This window comes from Vespa crabro, chromosome 8 (assembly GCF_910589235.1).
Source record: "Vespa crabro chromosome 8, iyVesCrab1.2, whole genome shotgun sequence".
Taxonomy (NCBI): Eukaryota; Metazoa; Arthropoda; class Insecta; order Hymenoptera; family Vespidae; genus Vespa; species Vespa crabro.
The window spans coordinates 2,377,776-2,395,461 of record NC_060962.1 but is presented as its reverse complement, the minus strand read 5'-3'; the positions used below and the strand labels follow the sequence as shown (position 1 = coordinate 2,395,461).

General features: G+C 35.0%; 1 protein-coding gene across 1 annotated transcript in view; it reads right to left on the bottom strand.

The window, feature by feature from the left end:
• The window catches only part of LOC124426172, a 50,705-nt gene that overhangs the window by 29,616 nt on the left and 3,403 nt on the right, over positions 1-17,686 (bottom strand). The window contains exon 2 of the mRNA XM_046967555.1: positions 10,061-10,241. Within this exon, the coding sequence (XP_046823511.1) occupies positions 10,061-10,241 (181 nt within the window). The remainder of the gene's footprint in view (positions 1-10,060; positions 10,242-17,686) is intronic.

Genomic DNA, 17,686 nt, shown 5'->3' with positions numbered 1-17,686 from the left:
TAGAATTTTAATTGTTTAAAATTAACAAAGTTAAGTTCTCAAGTTGTCGTACAAATGAAACATGTGCTTATCGATGTTACAAAATTCATTAAAATTTTGTTTATACGACGGAATCGTGCGCGTAACGATGTAAATTATCAACCCTTAATTATAAACTTATCTTTCGTTGCTCTTTCGACGATGTTTAAAAAGAGCAAAGAGAGAGAGAGAGAGAGAGAGAGAGAGAGAGAGAGAGAGAGAGAGAGAGAGAGAGAGTAAGAAAAAGAGAGAGAGAGCAAGAAAGAGAGAGAGAGAGAAAGAGAGAGTAAGAAAAAGAGAGAGAGAGCAAGAAAGAGAGAGAGAGAGAGAGAAAGAGAGAGAGAGAGAGAAAGAGAGAGAGAGAGAGAAAGAGAGAGAGGGATCGTTTTCAACGTATCGATCTCTGAATTTATACGCCGTCTACCCTCTAGAAGCTAGACAGCTAACGAGGTACGTTCACTTAGCTCCCGACTCATTCTCTTCCTTGTGCACGAGTACGTGCCACGAAACTTAGAAGAAAGATATTTATTCCGTGATCCCGCGTGGCAGTCTCTGACGATGTTGGAAAATCGTGAGCGGAAGTAACAAGAGCCACGATGCGGCGATTGGCTACTTTAGGACGAATCGATGAACTGGAAAATACGTTAAATACCGCCTTCTAATTATAGAAATTATTAACGTTTCATTGATTTATTCAAAACTGATTTTCATTCGATCTTTTGCGATCGATTAACTTCTTGAACGCGATTTTATAATTTTTTTAATTAAACTCGCGATAAATAATTTCTTAAAAATGATGACTAAACGCTTAAAATAAGACTAATTTTGGTCACTTTTTAATTCATAAAATCTTCCGACGGTCTATTAAATTTAAAATATTACCATCTTAAAAAAAGGTCGAGAAATGATTTAAAAACCTGTTTATGATGAATAAAAAAGATCAAGCAATAATGAGCTTTTCAAAATATTTTTCATATAGTATATATGTACGCGTGTTTGTGTATGAACATACAAATGTAAATAGTACGGATACGAAAAAGAAAGTTTTTTTAAGCCAACAAAACTGAATTCTCAAGTCTGTTTGTATTAAACTACGTCGTTCAAAAGGACGGTAAATAGTAACGAGTTCAACGGATTCCCCGATGATGTTTTCGTCAGTTTGTATTTTTCATCATCTTCAAGGGATCTCGCATATAACGAGCAAAAACTTCTTTTTTAAACATTTCAAAATATTTTCTATTGGCGCTGTTTTGTCGTTCACGCCAGGAAGGTCTACTTTTTCTCGTCTGCAGACCCCAATGTACGGTAAATACAGGGGAGAGTACTTTAAATTGATAGCCAGCCACAAACATCTCATAAACCTGAAACAGAGAGATAAAATTGATCTTTAATTCATCGATCTCTTCGCTTTCTTTTTCTTCTATATATCCTGTTAACAAAAAAAAAAAAGAAAAGAAAAGAAAGAAAAAATAATAATATCGTAATTTCGTTGAAAATTAAAAATCCTTTCCAAACTAATAATTTCAAAAAACGCCTTGAAAATAAATTAGTTTTTAATATCTTAGATTCTTAAAAATATTTTTCATACAAAATACAAGTATACCATCTATACACACTTACGCATATCGCACGAGGTAAATAAAGGGAAGAAACTCAGCGAAGAGGATAAAATCGTTGCACGGCGGATCTAATATGAGAAACGTTTCCTACGAAAAATGTCGGAGAATTGGTTTCCCCTCTGTGAAGGAACGATAACACGAAGGTATCCATGTCCTGGCCAAATACATGGTGAACAAAACGAGGAAAAACGAGAGAGGAAGAAGGAAACGGAATGTAACAAACTAGTATCCAAGTCTTTTACGAACACTTCATCATAACTTTAAATTTCGAAATACTTCGAGTCAATGAGTCTTTCGTTTGTTCCGTTTGTTTTATAATTCAATAATATAGAAAATATTATTCACATAAATAAATTCACATAATATTGAAAATATTATTCACATAAATAAATTCACATAATATTGAAAATATTATTCACATAAATAAATTCACATAATATTGAAGTAATTCACATAAAAATAATTCACATTGAATTGATTAAATTTTATTCATTTCACTTTTCTATCTTATTCTTTTCAATCTACTTACGTGTCCAAGCTGCATGATAAGAACACGTAAGTATTCTATTTCCCGGACCGTATTAAATTTCGTACACGTCCCAAAGACGACAAAATTAAACAAGCATGCGGGAACTGTACGTTTTCTGCGGAAGGATACGCGTCATTAAAAACAAAGAGAGACAATGTTGTAATCTCGGCCTCGGTTTACCAACCAAGACAGGCTGAACGGACATGACAGAGAAGATCCAAGCTCCTGCTTTCGTGTTTTCCTGGATAACCATATGTAACAATAACGTCCGTGTATGATACTATAAATCCTTAAGACGATTATATTACATAGTATCAAATTTCTTGTGATATATAAAAGAATCGAATTTAAGTTGTTAAAGTCGAATTAAGTCTTTTTAAATACTTTCATTTTCTTTCAATCATTATCCAACGACTGATCTCATTTCCAATTGAAAAAAAAAATAAAGAAAACATTTATATATTTAGTAATTAATAATTATCAAATATGAATTAATTAGATTAAAAGTTTACAAGATCTCTCGAAATCAACTTTCGTTATCCCATTTTAAATTTCATATTATCTTGAATACAAACATTATATCTACGGACACGCAACGAAAGGTGATTAACATAATGAATAGTGATCGAGCTGATATTACGGAAATTCTATGAAATATGTGTATCTGCCACATCCCCGAACGCTCTCGTCGACAATGATCGTCGAGAATGTGAGTATAATATCGAAGGTAAGTAATTTTGACTTCTTAATTAATTAACGCAAATGCTAGCTAGAGAACGTGGGAATATTCTGAGTTAATATGCTTCTTCGTTCGTTTACTGGTTCTGCGTCGTAGAATAGATAGGAAAGCAGACGGGATTGATGGACGGGATCTAATCTCGCTGTTCTCCATCTTCGAAGCGTAACCGTGAATAATTATACGTAACGACAAGATGACACACGTGCGACAGCCTAGAGACGCTCTGCTTGTCTCATAGAGACACACAACGATGCACAACGTATAATTTCCAATGTTGGGAAGGGTAACGCTGCCAAAACAATTGTACCTAACAACTCCAACTGCTGCGCGTTGATTAAGCAATTTACATACGCGTACCTGCTTCCTATATTCGTCTTGACGCTCGATTAAATCGCTCTGACTACACAGATGTGTGTACTCATTTTTATAACACAATGTGTAAGTAAATATATATCCGAGTTTTCGAATACGTTCGTTGAATGTTTGGTATTGAAAATTCTGACCTTCTATTATCTCTTCTATTCTAATTAAAAGCTAGATAAGATAAACGTTAAAGTAAAATATTTAAAATCCTCTGTATATTCGAAATAAAGTCGTTTTAACTTCTCTTAAAGTATTATTGATATTATCGAACTCAAGAAGAAAATACGATTTCAAAATAATCGTCCTTCTGAATTTGTCAATAGAGCAATGGGAATCAATAATCAATGACAATATGCAAACATTTCGATAGGTTTGATTGCATATGTTTTCAGGTAAATATTACATATAATTATCTACGTTAATTGGTCCACGGAAGTTATCTATCTCTATACCAACATTACGAACTATTGATAGATCACGAATGTCGATCAATCGATTTCCATAGACAAACCTATTTAAATTTCAAATCTACAAACATGTACTTTTCTATATTCGAAGGAATCCAAAATTTGGAAGTATAGAGATTAAAAATTCTTTTCAAGAAAATAAATGAGTGTAGGTAAAAATTTAATAATTGTAAAAAGACTTATAAACAAATTAATTTATTATTGGAAAAAGGTTAAACATATAATAGTATCTTAAATATTAAACTACAATTTCCAATATGATCTTTCGTAAAAATGCATACCATATAAGAAATATAAAATAAAATATCTTAAATGATACAGCTTTACCAATTCTTCTCTAAGTGGTTATCAAGAAAGATACACGATATGTATGTGTCTCATTGACTTTCACGAAGTTTCAGAACACACTCGACCTTCCTTCGGTATAATAATATAACGACGAAGCTTTGAACATTCGGAATTCTATTAGACAACCGACAGAACTTCTCGAGTCGGCTTCACGCTGCATGTCCGCGATCTAACCGCCGTCTACTCGAACAATCCTCTGGCTCTTGCATTTATGTAAATTTTCGTAATTTCTACAGATGCTGTTATAACGATCAGATATATAGATACGAACTTCAGATATATAGATATATACCAATATATAGGTTTTTAACGTGAACAATCAAACAACAAAGTACAATAAAAGTGTCCTTCTATCTAAACTACTTTTTTAAATTCAAATTTATCATAAAAATTCAATAAAATCGTAAATCATAATGTAATATTCATATTATATTGTACTTACGTGTTTTTCTGCTAAAAGCTTAAAATACGCCGTACAATCTAAAAAAAGAAAAAGGAAAAAAGCTAAAGAAAAAAAAACATATGTATTCGATCGATAATGCGTGCATAGATATCTACCATCTCATCTTTGCATAAGGTCCCGCAGGAAATGAGAACACTTAGAATAGAAATATATTAATATATACCTATATATTGGCCAGTGTAGCACAAATATGGTCAAAAGGTTCCTTCGTAGTTGCAAAGCGCACGTAAATGGAATTGGACAATGTGGAGAGTGTGGTTTACGTCGCGTGTACCTGAGGGAAATGTGTTCGGGTTAATTTCACGCTTCGGCATCGAAGAGAGAGTGCTAGCAACAGCAACAACAGCGCCACCAGCGGTACCAGCACGATCGACATCAACCCTACTGGCAGTGGCACTATTAAGGTCACCGACCATCACGGCCATGGCACGCCAGGCTAGCACAGCTGGCTATTTCCTTCCTTCGATTTTCCTCTATTTCTATCTTCCACCTACTATTCGCAGCCGGTCCTATTATTAAATTCGATCGAGGCAAAAAAGCATAGAAGATAGAAGAAAAAGAAAAAAAAAACAAAAAGAAGAAGAAGAAGCTATTCATCCGTCACGCGAGCGCGAAACTTTGCTCGACGCTATCCTATCTTTCAACCGCACTGTCATCCTTCTTTCTCCTTAAGAAAGACCGTTCTAAGCTCTCGACTTGAAAGAAGATTCGACGTAGTCTACTTAGTCTTGATGACGCATCTGTCTTCTTTTTCGATCGATCGGAATACCTCGATTGAGCTAACCCATCTAACTCAGCTACAATTTTTTATTCCAAAATATATATCTATCAAAACAATATGAAATATCAATTTTCATTTATTTGACATGCATCAAAAGTATAATGTCTATAAGATATACTATTAAGATAGAATTAAAATTGACGAATTAAATTTGATCATTTGAATAAGAATAGAAAGATAATGATATATGCGTTGATATATGCAAGGATGTATGCATTGAAATTACTTCAATCGAGTAAGCTATCTCTACGTGACCTTGCATACGCGATGCGTACGTTACGAATCAAGTAAATAAGAAAAAATAATTCTTTTCTTTTAGGGCAGTAACGTCATAATGAATCTCAAAGAGAGAGAGAAAGAGAGAGAGAGAGAGAGAGAGAGAGAGAAAGGGATAAACTAGCGTGGTAAATCTGATAATTGAGTTTTATGCGATCGCACGTCGGTGTAAATCCAAGCGAATAAGGCGTCTCCGGTCGTACGCCGTTACCACTTATCTTACATTCCGAGCATTAAGGGTGGCTTAGGAACGTGCAAGGGAACGAACCTTCAAGGGTGTCGCTATAATGACGAGAATGGAAGAAGTCTACAATGAGAAAGCGTTGAACGGAAAAACTTTATAGAATGTTAAAAGAAGAAAAAAAGAGAAAGAGAAAAAATCATGGTTCAATTTGATGGATCCCCGTTATGAAGAAAATGCGAGTGCACTCGCATTAGCGTACGAGATATTTAAATTCCAACCAGTTATTCTCGTCCTCGTCGTCGATCTCGACAATTAATCTTCTAGGTAGGAATTAACTGCAAAATTAACGGCATTCATACTTCATACGATTCTTTCTTATCCGATCGGAGCACTTTTTTCAGTATTATCTTTTGTCCCCGATGACAAACTCGTCAATGAATTTCATTACTAGCGAGGAAACAAGTCGAAGATGAAAATTATTACCTCCTATCTTTCCTATCTCATATGCGAGGACAATTTTTCCAATAAAAATCAGATTTTTTTTTCTTTTGTACATTTATACGTGATATCGCTGAAAAGGAAAAATGAAGGAAAAGAAAAAAGAAAAAGAAAAAAAAACGTCACGAAGCAATTGGCAGGAAACAATGGTGATCGGATTCATCGTCGATCATTCATTTCCAAAATCCGTTCTTCTTCGATCTGCGATTCGTGCCAGCGTTAATCGCTCAATCAGCGGGAGTGACTGACGGCGATGAAGCTTCAAAACGAGCACACTATCACGTTCAATTCGATTTCAGTTGCTTCGCATACACGAAAAGGTCTCTCTCTCTCTCCCTCTCTCTCCCTCTCTCTTCTCTCTCTTTGTATCTATCTATCTATCTCTATCTCTCTCTCTCTCGTAGTAGTAATAATAGTAGTAGTAGTAACGCTGCCGTATTGCGGTAGGACACGACGCCGGCCTTAAATCGAATGAATCGTTATTACGTGCTACTGTATCACCCCGATTAATTGACGAATCATGCTAGAACGAAACGAGGGAAGATAACGAATCGCGTTGGTTATCCACACGGTTCATTGATCTACGTTCCTTCCATCGGACATTTAATTTAATTCCGTAGAAAATATATATCGGCGATCACTCTAAATCAATTTCTCTGTATCGTATACGATATACGACATACATAGGTACATTTTACATGATTACACGGTTTATTATTTTTGGTTTCGTTCAGTCAGGTACCATCAAATGAGTACATCCAATTAATTCGCTCAAAAATTCTATTTATAATAATTCTTGATGGAGTTTTAATGATTAAATCATTAATAATAATCAATACTACAACTCGACGTTGTTCAAATTCCTTCTCTTGTCCCGTTCTTCGATAAATTACAAATTATAGTTCGTTGACAAAATTGAATATTTAATTCAACGAATATGATTCTAACGTTGAAAAAACGTTATGAGATTCGGAGATGTTCGAATTTGAATGTAATAAATAAAAAATCGATTGTATAGAAGCATAAAACCATCAACATTTTATACGAATTAAGAAAATGATGAATAAAATATAACATTATGTTTAACAAAATATATTTCAAATAACAAAATATAGAAAATAAGAAAAAGGCAAAAATACCTATAAACCAGTAAGAAATTGAAAAATAGTACGGAAAATTTGCGCTAGATAAATCGTTCGACTAGACACCGAGAAACTTAGAAAGGTAAAGGAAATAAAAGGCTTTGGAAATGCGAACGATACCAATTCTCATTTCTCCGTAGGGAGTGGATGTTGTGCGAACCAACCACGAAGGAAAGACACGAATACCAATGTATGTAGAAAAGGAAAGGTACTATCCGATTGGAAGTGTTACAATGTCTCCTAACTCACACGTTTCCCTGAGTACGAAAACACTCTTTGTATGTAAGTATATATGTATGTACATACACTCTACTCTTCTGCACTAGACTTATCGGTACACCGACGAAAGAGGATAGAGCATGGCCGTGTGTAGATTTATGCTCGTTTTATTGCAGCAACGAGTTAAAGGGTACTTCGTTTTACACGAAATACGAAACTGTAAAGTCTCGCGCAAGGATTTTCGTTGCACAACGAAATTTTGTTATCTCTAGGTTGTGACAAAATTTGTTCTTCCAACGTAGTTCTCTCTTTCTCTGTCTCTCTCTCTCTCTCTCTCTCTCTCTCTCTCTCTCTCTTTTGTATTTCTCTCTATTTGCTATTGCTCTTTTTCACAATAATAGCGTATAAATAAAATAGCGATAATCTTTCCAATTTGTAGAATGTCATTTTCATATTTATTATATTCGTAATACAATCGATCTTGAGAATCATATTTTTGTAAAGTAGAATTTATAAAATTCAAGTCACATACTTCTCTCTCTCTCTCTCTCTCTCTCTCTCTCTCTCTCTCTTTGGCAATTTAAATTTAAATATTGATGAATTTATTTTGGATTATATGAATCTTTTATGTGAAAGCTTTTCGTATTAATTTATAAAAAAGAAAAAAAACATTAGATAATATATGATCGATTTAGTCACGAGATTCCACTCTCTTTTCCTCTCTCGTGCAAGCAGAGAAACAATGGAAAACGATAAGAGAACGCGAACGATGGCTGCACGCGTACACGTGCATCGAATGCAATGCTCGGCGTTACTTCGCTAATAAGAGCAGATTCCTCTCGTGCTTGTAATGCGCGCAACATGGATGAGGAAAGAATTTCCCGGGATAGATACTCTCTTCTATCTATATTTTCTCACGGAATAGGAGGATTCAGGAGTGGTTACAAATCGCACCAGGCTTTAAGCTTCCACCTCCGATCCAAATGAAATACCTCGCAGATGTTGAAAGTTGGAGAATATCTCGAATATTTAAGTAATATCTTAAAATGCAAAACGCCTGATTCGTTCGTAAATAATTCGCATTGTAATAAAAAATTTACTCTTCCTCGAGAAATAATAAAAAAAGGTTCCTAGTTATTAAGGTATTAAGCTCGTTAATCAACCAATATCATTCATTATTATTCCCAATTTCCATCGAACAATTTATGCATCTTATTTAAATATTTAAATGCATTATGTCCCTAGATAATGTTCTCTTTTTTCCTTTCTTTTTTTTTTTTTGAATAAAAATTTCACGAGTGACACATTGTTATCATAAAACCATTCCCGTCACTTCGTATGTGCATACACTTACACGTTCGAGTATGATGTTACGGACACAGAAATAAAGCTAATCTGTGGATTAAGCACGGCAATACATTCGTGAATGCCAATTTACAACAGCACGCGTATGCCAAAACGACAGGGTAACGTGCTTTCCTCTCGAATGCGTACATTCGACTGTACGACGAGAGATGTATCAAGTTTAAATTGAATAATGCTTGTTCTGCAAAATGAGCCTCCATCGTCCGATAACGACGGGAATGATAATACGTAATTCAATTAATGTCCCTAGTGCGCGAGAGGTTCGCTCGTTCGAGTTTGCTGCAACCCCCAAACTACCATCGTGTGCGCGTTTGTCTCCACCCTCGTTCCATTGCCGATTTCACGGCTCACCCCTGTTCTCGCCAGCTCTAAAGCAGCTCGTAATCGGACATAGGAACGTGAGTGCCCGCGTTTTCTCATAATACAATTCACGTGTACCAACTTTATCGTACGTTCAATTGCTATCTCTATCAACTCTAAGTAAATTCGATAAACTGATAAAAGATAAAAATAATAACGATTTCAGTATTTCAATTAAGTTCCTTCGAGTTAGAATATATAAACCATAATAATAGCCTATGTTGGAATAGTTCTTTCATTTCTTCTAATTTCCTTTATCATATATTTTTTGTACCCATTCTATGTATCTATCTTATGTACAATTCCATTGTATCAACGTAATCTTTAGACCACGAGTATTAAGGATCATTAAAAAATAATATAAATAAATTGAGAACTATGGTTATCTTGGTAAATATTGCATATTTGTCTTTGTTCGTAGATGTGATCGCATGTTAAAATCGTATTTTCGATGCAATACTAACATTACTGTCACGCAATCATGGTGCTTGTTGTAAGATAAGAACAAAGCTATATAATAACGGAGCAAGAAAGTAAAAGAAAAGAAATGAAAGAAATATACCTCCTCCAAATGTTGTTATTTGCTTTTCACTGTACATAGTGGAAAAGAATCGTGCATCTACTTATTCGATCAATTTTTTCTTAAAAGAAAGTAGAAATGTATATCCATTTGAGTCAAAGTAGAATACCTGAGTGTTTCTCGTATATCCATATCCCATGAATCTTTCGTCGTGAGCTGGTGCAGTATCCTTTGCCACGTAGAACGGCTCGTAAAGGAATTCGAAATTTGTCACATCGTGACTCACATAAACCTTGCCGTTTCTTATGTTCTCGTAATTCTTGTGAGTCGGTGACACGTCCAACACCCATCTGCGAGAACGACCAAGTAAAATGAATTGATTTAATGTGAATCTTGTAACAACGTTTTGTTTATTATTTTGATAACATTGCTCTCGTTCGCAGGATTGTATAAATAAAATGAAACATTTTACATATACATAAATCATTCCAAACGAAATCGATCACTTTTGTGATAAAATTTTCGTTGTCATTGAAAATCTAATATTTTATAACTCTTAATCTCAAATAAACATGGGTAAAAAAATTTTTTAAATATTAACATTCGAATATGCGGAAAATACTTTTAATATCTGTATATATAACTAGTATATTCTGCCAGTGTGTATTACGTACTACATTCAATCGATCACTACGTTTTTGTTTATACAGTGCTCATATATTTATAAAGCGTATGCTGGAAGAGGAAAGTTCGAGAATATACTGTAATTTTTTCCAATATTTTTTTCCCGAGAGTTTACTGCGTGCACAATGCACAGTGGTTGGCAAAAATAATAAATGTTTAAAAAACCGACATTCATTGCGCTTATATTTTTTATTAAAAAACCACCTCTTTCAATATAATAAAAAATAAAATTGTTTTGAACGTACCGTTCTCAAAATATAATATAAGAGAAAATAATAATCAAGATAACGATTAATCAATAGTAAACTGAGTCATCCGCCGTCCCGTTCTTGTACAAAAAACAGTCAACGAATGTTTACAATAATATACCTCATACTTGACGACAATGTTTCTTTGCCGACGTCTTACAATCAAATGAGATCGAAAGATCTTTCATTGGATATAAATCAATACAAGGGCGGGAATAAGACAAGTCACCAATTAGTTGATCCTTACAATCGATTTTTAATTACGAATGAATTTTACGAAAATAATCGAGCAATGGAGAGAGATGCGAATCTATCATTTCGATTAATAAAATATCTTCAATGACGATATGATTTCGAAATTAATGAATGTAATCCATTAAAAGAACTATAAATAAAGAGTAACTGTGAAATGACTCTTTAACTATCTTAATAAAATACAAAATACTTGCCTCGTAAAGTTCGTGGCAAATTGATTGTGGATGAAAACCTTTTGATGAAAGGGTCTAGCGAGACCTTTTCTCGCCAGTCTGACCAAGTCTGATTTATTCGGTGGAAATCTGACACGCGAGTCCAGCTCGTACGTGGGTATGACGTAGGCGCACTTGTCGCAGTTCTCATTCCTAAGGAAGTCATCTAAAGCACCGGTGAGATTGAGGCTTGGTATAATATCGACGTCCGTTAAGAAAACGTAATCGGATTGGCAATTTTTCCTAGCTAGATTCCGCATGTGATTCTGAGGATAAACGTTTCGCGTTCTCCAGTTCGTTTGCTCGACGGAAATACCGGACACGAGTTCGTTAAGGGTAGCTTCCGGTTTGGCACAATCGACGATGTCAGGCAGGGCAAAAGTACGGGGTTGCTTCTTGGGTGGTTTGACCCTTGGCACGGCCAAAGAAAAGGATATCCTTTCACGTACGGGTTCGTAGCACTTTTTAAGATAAAGCAAATACTTTTGCAGAACTTCGAACTCTTCGTCGCCAGCGGCGTACAAAGCAACAGACATTGGACCGGTCCATTGATGGGCCACTTGAACGATCGAGTGCAACTTTTCGATGGAACTTTGCGTGGCAAGACAAACTCGATACGTCTGCGAAAGCTCAGAAAATCTAGATCCGACGAAGATCGAATCGAACGTTTTGAAAAGCCTACGGGCATCCCATCTGCCTAGTCTCACGTCGAGCTTTAGCCTGTCAACTGTCGTGTGTCGATAATCCCGCGTCGCACACTCTTCCTGTTGCTCCTTGAGTAGGGTACCGAGATTCCAGTCCGTGACGGCATTTATCTCGAGTTCTCGACCTATCGAATTCTGCGTGCAAGTTTCCGACTGTAGTAGTAAAAAGGTCAGCAGCATATTGGATAGTGCCAAAACGATCACGCTGGTTAAACTGAGGTTCCATGGTTGGCATCGCAACTACAATCAAAAATATTGAATACTATTGTATCTCAAGATTTTAAATGTCTATATTTCAATTTCTATATGTTTCATTATAATCATTTTTATAAATATTTAAAAATTGAATTTTTATGTATTAGACGGGAAAAGTAAAACAAAGAAACTTTTTAATCTCGCCTTCCAAATTATTTTATGGTCCTAATTACTCGGCAACAAGTTTCTTGTCGGTTAGAAAGGACGATACAAAAAGCATTACGAGTCTCAAACTTTGTTCAATTGCTTAATGCACTCATGGGAACGATGTGTTATATCGTTAGGACGTAAGTATAAACACAATACGTAAGTAAATAACCGATTTAAGTTACATAAGAACACCGAAATAAAGACTCGTAATATCCACCTAGATATCAATAATAAGTTTATAAAACGCCTCTCTCAGACGTACTATTCGTGCCAACATACCAACAACCAAAAGCTATTTCGGAACAAAACCCAAGAGATAAATCGTTTTCCGCTTTTTTATCTGCTCGTGCCTTTGCATTCTATTGGATACCCTTAGGCTAGAATGTATCAAGAAACGGAAAATAAAGGTGAAAAAGATTCGAACGTCTCTACTTTAACAATCGCAACCAATGTGCTAATGAGGATATTGAGTAGTTTTCATTTTATCTCAAGATACACCTTACGATGCAGTTACAATATTTCGAAAACGGCCGATTTAATTTATCTCATCAAACTAAAAAATACTTTATTCGCGAACAAGTAAAGAAAAATTTTTATTTTCAACTCTTTCATTTAATAACAATAAAATATTATAAAACATACTCAATTCAGTTTAACAGAAATAAATTAAATTGAAACATCAACTATCGAACATCCATAAACGATGATTATTTCAAAATCATACGAAAAGATAAATGTACATACGTACAGTCGTGTTTCTATTCACGATGATTTATGGTATTCGTAATAACGGTGCAATTATAGTGCTAAACGGAAGAAACAGATTGTAGGTATTGTATGGTATTCACCGAAGTGCTCCATGGAAGTCCAATGGGACAGTCGACAAAATTTCACTTGGATATAGTGCTCGAAACGATAATGGACCGTATGACTTCCTGAACCTGTTAAAATCAAGCTGCCGCACCGAACGAGGTCTCTCTGCAATAACGCGTTAGATGAACCGCACTGCACGGCTTAGGACAATGGACTTGGCATCGCCCTTTAGGGTCATTTCGGTAGACATACCAATCGCATAAAGAGAAGTCCTACTGCGTGCAATTAAGACCACAACCAGGAATATTCATGGCAAAGTTCTCAAAAGTAAAGAAAAAATGTCTAACGATGTCTTTGAAATACAATGAGGACTTATATATATATATATATATATATATATATATATATATGCATTTAAAAAAATAAATATTTGCATGTGTGTAAAATTCTGTTTTGAAAACACACAGCTTATAAAATCAGTTAGTTTTAACAAATTTATATATAAAAAGGAACAACATTTTTGTGCTATCCATTGATATATTATATTATACAAAAGTAAGGACAATCCCAAAACAAATTACTTATAAGAGTGTTACTTATAAATTAGTTGTTTAGATGAATATGAAATTAAAAATATCTTTATTATATTTTTCCATGTACTTTATTTCCTTCCTTAATTAGAAAGATACTATATATAAAATATACAATGTTTATTAATATAATATTATAAAATATAACATATATAAGATTGATTCTACTTTTTAAACGAAGAAATTTCTGTTTTCTAAATTTGCAGAAGCAAAGTAAAAAGGGGGCTAAAAGATGTTCGCACGTCCGCTGCAGAGATTTTTGAAACGACTTGACTTTGCGTGCAACCATGCGAAGGAGTATAAAATGCGAGACGTTGAAACAAAATGTCACGCAGAATAAAAACCTTCTTGTCCTCAGAGAATCCAACAGAGGCCCGGAAAGAACGTGTATTTCTCGTCAGGTGTGCCCAGATTTATTAACTTGTCGTGAGTTTACGAAAAATGAAAAGGAACAAAGACTAGAATTAAAAGAAAGAGAAAGAAACAGTAACATGTGTTTAACTTACAACTATATAATATAATTTTAGCAACTATTTAATATAATATAATTTTCATTCTAAAACTACTGAAACTTGATCGTGGATAAATTCCAATAGCTATTGTTTCCTATTTTGTTTCGAAATATTTGCCTAATTCTTTCGTTATTATTCAACTGATGAATACTATAAATCACTAATTCGTAATATATATCCTCACATATTACAACTATATCTATCATGAAAACAACTAGGTATAGAAATTATTTAAAAGTACTCAAAAAAAATTCAACAACAACTTGAAGAGTTCTCGAATATAAGTGAGCGAAGCTGAATATATGAAAAGTGATTCTTAGTCACGCTTCAAACAATGTTTCAATTGATCTTATTACAAGAATAAACTTTAAAATACAATAATACACTTTAAAAGAATAACATTTAGAAACGAAATACCAGTATATCACTTTCGTGACTCATGTATTTCAAATAACGCGCAAATGGGGCAATGAACGCGAATAATCCTGGAATCAAATGCGTCTTGTTGACGTAATTGGCAAGGAGAGTGAGAAACACGGCCTAATTCTGTCGTAGGACATAGGAAAGCCACCAATGAGCCAGGCATAAGCGCATCAAACGCGTCAAGTGCCAACGGACGAAACACCAGTACTGATGACCTCTACCATTACATGTACCTTTACCACTAACTAGAGAATGAACAAGTGCCTCTTACCTCTTCCGATCAGTCGCTACAGCTACTTCTAAATGCGTATGATTATCGCTGTTATTGTTGCTTCTGCTATTATCGACACTGTTCCGTTCTTGGTGTTACATCGTGGTTCAATTGAACGCAGGAGAAAGAGAGAGGGAGAAAGAGGGAGAGAGAGAGAGAGAGAAAGAGAGAGGAGATGGGAGAACAGCGTGATTGATTATGCGAGCACAGTGTTATCACCGATTCGAACCAGTTCCTACGTTCTACAGTAAACGGGCGAGCGTTACACAGTTAACCCATTATCAAATTGTGTATTCTCGGGCTTTCGTTGCACATCCAAGTCTCGAAACCGCAGCCTATCTCGTACAAGGTAGGAAGTACAAGGACTCGCGTCCCGATTGACTTGTCTCTTCCACGCACGTTATTCGAGACATCGAGAAAATGGTCGAAACAGGTAACGACATTTATTTCCAAAAATGTACCTGTTGAACATGGATATCTAAATATACGATCTTTCTCAATGATATTTAATATCTATTTACTTTTTATCCTCTTATAGAGATATTTCAATAAAAATATGTCAGTTTTAAATACGAAACTTCGAATTTTAATTCTTCTTTCTCAACTTGTTCTTAGCTTAACGGTTGTTGATTTTCAATTCAGCGTTCTTTGATTTTATATCAAAACATATATGTATATAGATATATGGTACATTGATCTGTCTGACAGATTGGACGCTTATTGCTTTTCGGTTGAACAATTCTTTATCGCCTTAATTAATGGAATTCCATGACTTTCATCTATCGAAGCGAAATTACTTTTATAACTTCATTAAGGAAACAAAGGCCCGAATATTTCCTTCCTCCAAACACTCGAAATATTTTGTGCAGTGAACGAATGTGTATTTTTTTCGACATTGATCAGTTTCTATAAAAAAAAAAAAGAAAAGATAGATAAAAAAAAAATAAAATTTGACTCGAAACGTTCACGTTCGAGGCATTCGATGAAGAAAAAGGATGGAATGAAAACGGTACGATAGGCAAAGAAAAAGAGAGAGAGAGATAGAAACAGAGAAGAAAAATAGAAACAGAGAGAGGAAGAGAATGATGGTTGGTTGGTTAGTTAGTACGAGGTGCATTTAGATGAGTACACTTCTCTTGCGAATGAGAATCCGTCTATAAAAGGCAATGTAAATACCTCATGTATCCATTGGATCTTCCTACGAATTTTTCGTCTACTCGATCGATATAAATGAACGAAGAACGAACGGGTTGTGTAATAGACGAGAAAGAGAGAGGATGACCGCGAAGATTGGAAGCACAGAAAGAGGGTGAATTCCGCCTTTCAATTCTTCTACCGTTTCATTTTACTTCTATCTCACAATCAGTGTCTGAATGCCTACACCGATATTTCCTGGTTCGCTAGCTGGTTGGTTCGCTGGTTGGTTGGTTGGTTGGTTGGTTGCTTGGTTGGTTGGTTGACTGACTGACTGACTAGACTGGCTCGTAACTTACCTCAAACTAAACTGAATACCGTTCATTACGATAACCTCTCTCACATCAACGAAAGCGTCGAAAGCGGCGACGTTGAAAAGCTGAGAATTGGAAATTCTTTGAAAGTCTCTTTCGTTCGACTCTTCGCATACTCCTTTTTCCTTGTTCTTCTTCTTCTTCTTCTTCTTCTTCTTCTTCTTCTATCTTCTATCTTCTATTTTTCTCCTCCTTCGTACTATCTATCTTTCTTTCTATACTTCCTTTTTTCTACCTTCTCCTATACTCTTCCGAAACTCTTAAACTATCCAGGTGGATACACTATATAAAAAGCCCATTGAAAAGAGATGCGGATCATGATAATAAACGAATACGCCTACCTTATCCTTCGTCTTCCAAAGAACAAGAGATACAATCGAACTTGCGTATTATCGGACTTTTGGAAAATGGCTTGGCTCACGATTATCTATCGTTCGAAGGTTTTAAACGTTCTGAAACCTCCCTTTGTTTTCGATCAATTCGCTTCAGTTCGTTAGTAAGTTTACTCTGTAATGATCCACTGTTTAGAGCAGAGAATAAAAGCGCACAAAGAATATATCTAAAAAGGAAATACTCTCGGAAAACGGCAAAGACATCCAAGTATCTGTTTACTTTGCTTTTTCTATCTATGGTAGCCTATCCGTTTCCATCTTGAATCCGATCTGTTAAAAACATAAATTAAAGAGGGCTTTCGATGAAGTCGCCTTAAAAAAGAAGCTATTTCTCCTTGAAAAACGTAGCACACAGATAAACCGTTATGTGAAAAGAAAAACGAGAGAGTACACTTTCGTCGAGTAGGGAGCCACTGCAATTAAGGGACTCACTTCTTACTACTCATTTTCCATCTTTGCTCTGTTTCTTGTGTTCCCTTTGCGTGATAATTAGCACGTCTTCAATTTTACCCGTGGTGCACGTATTTTATTTACATAACCACCGAAATAATTAAACAAGCTGCGATTCTATAATTTACCACTAATAGAAGTAGCTAAGGAAATATACGAGAAAAAGAAAAGTACGACGAAAGAAGATGTAAAAAAAAAAAAGAAAAACTAGACGTGCAGGTTTCCCTTCTCGTTTCTGAATGTGTAAATCGTGTCAAGGAACTTTAGCTACGTGTGCTTTCCATTACATTTAATTAACACGCTGTTTATCTTTCTGCAAGCTCGTAAA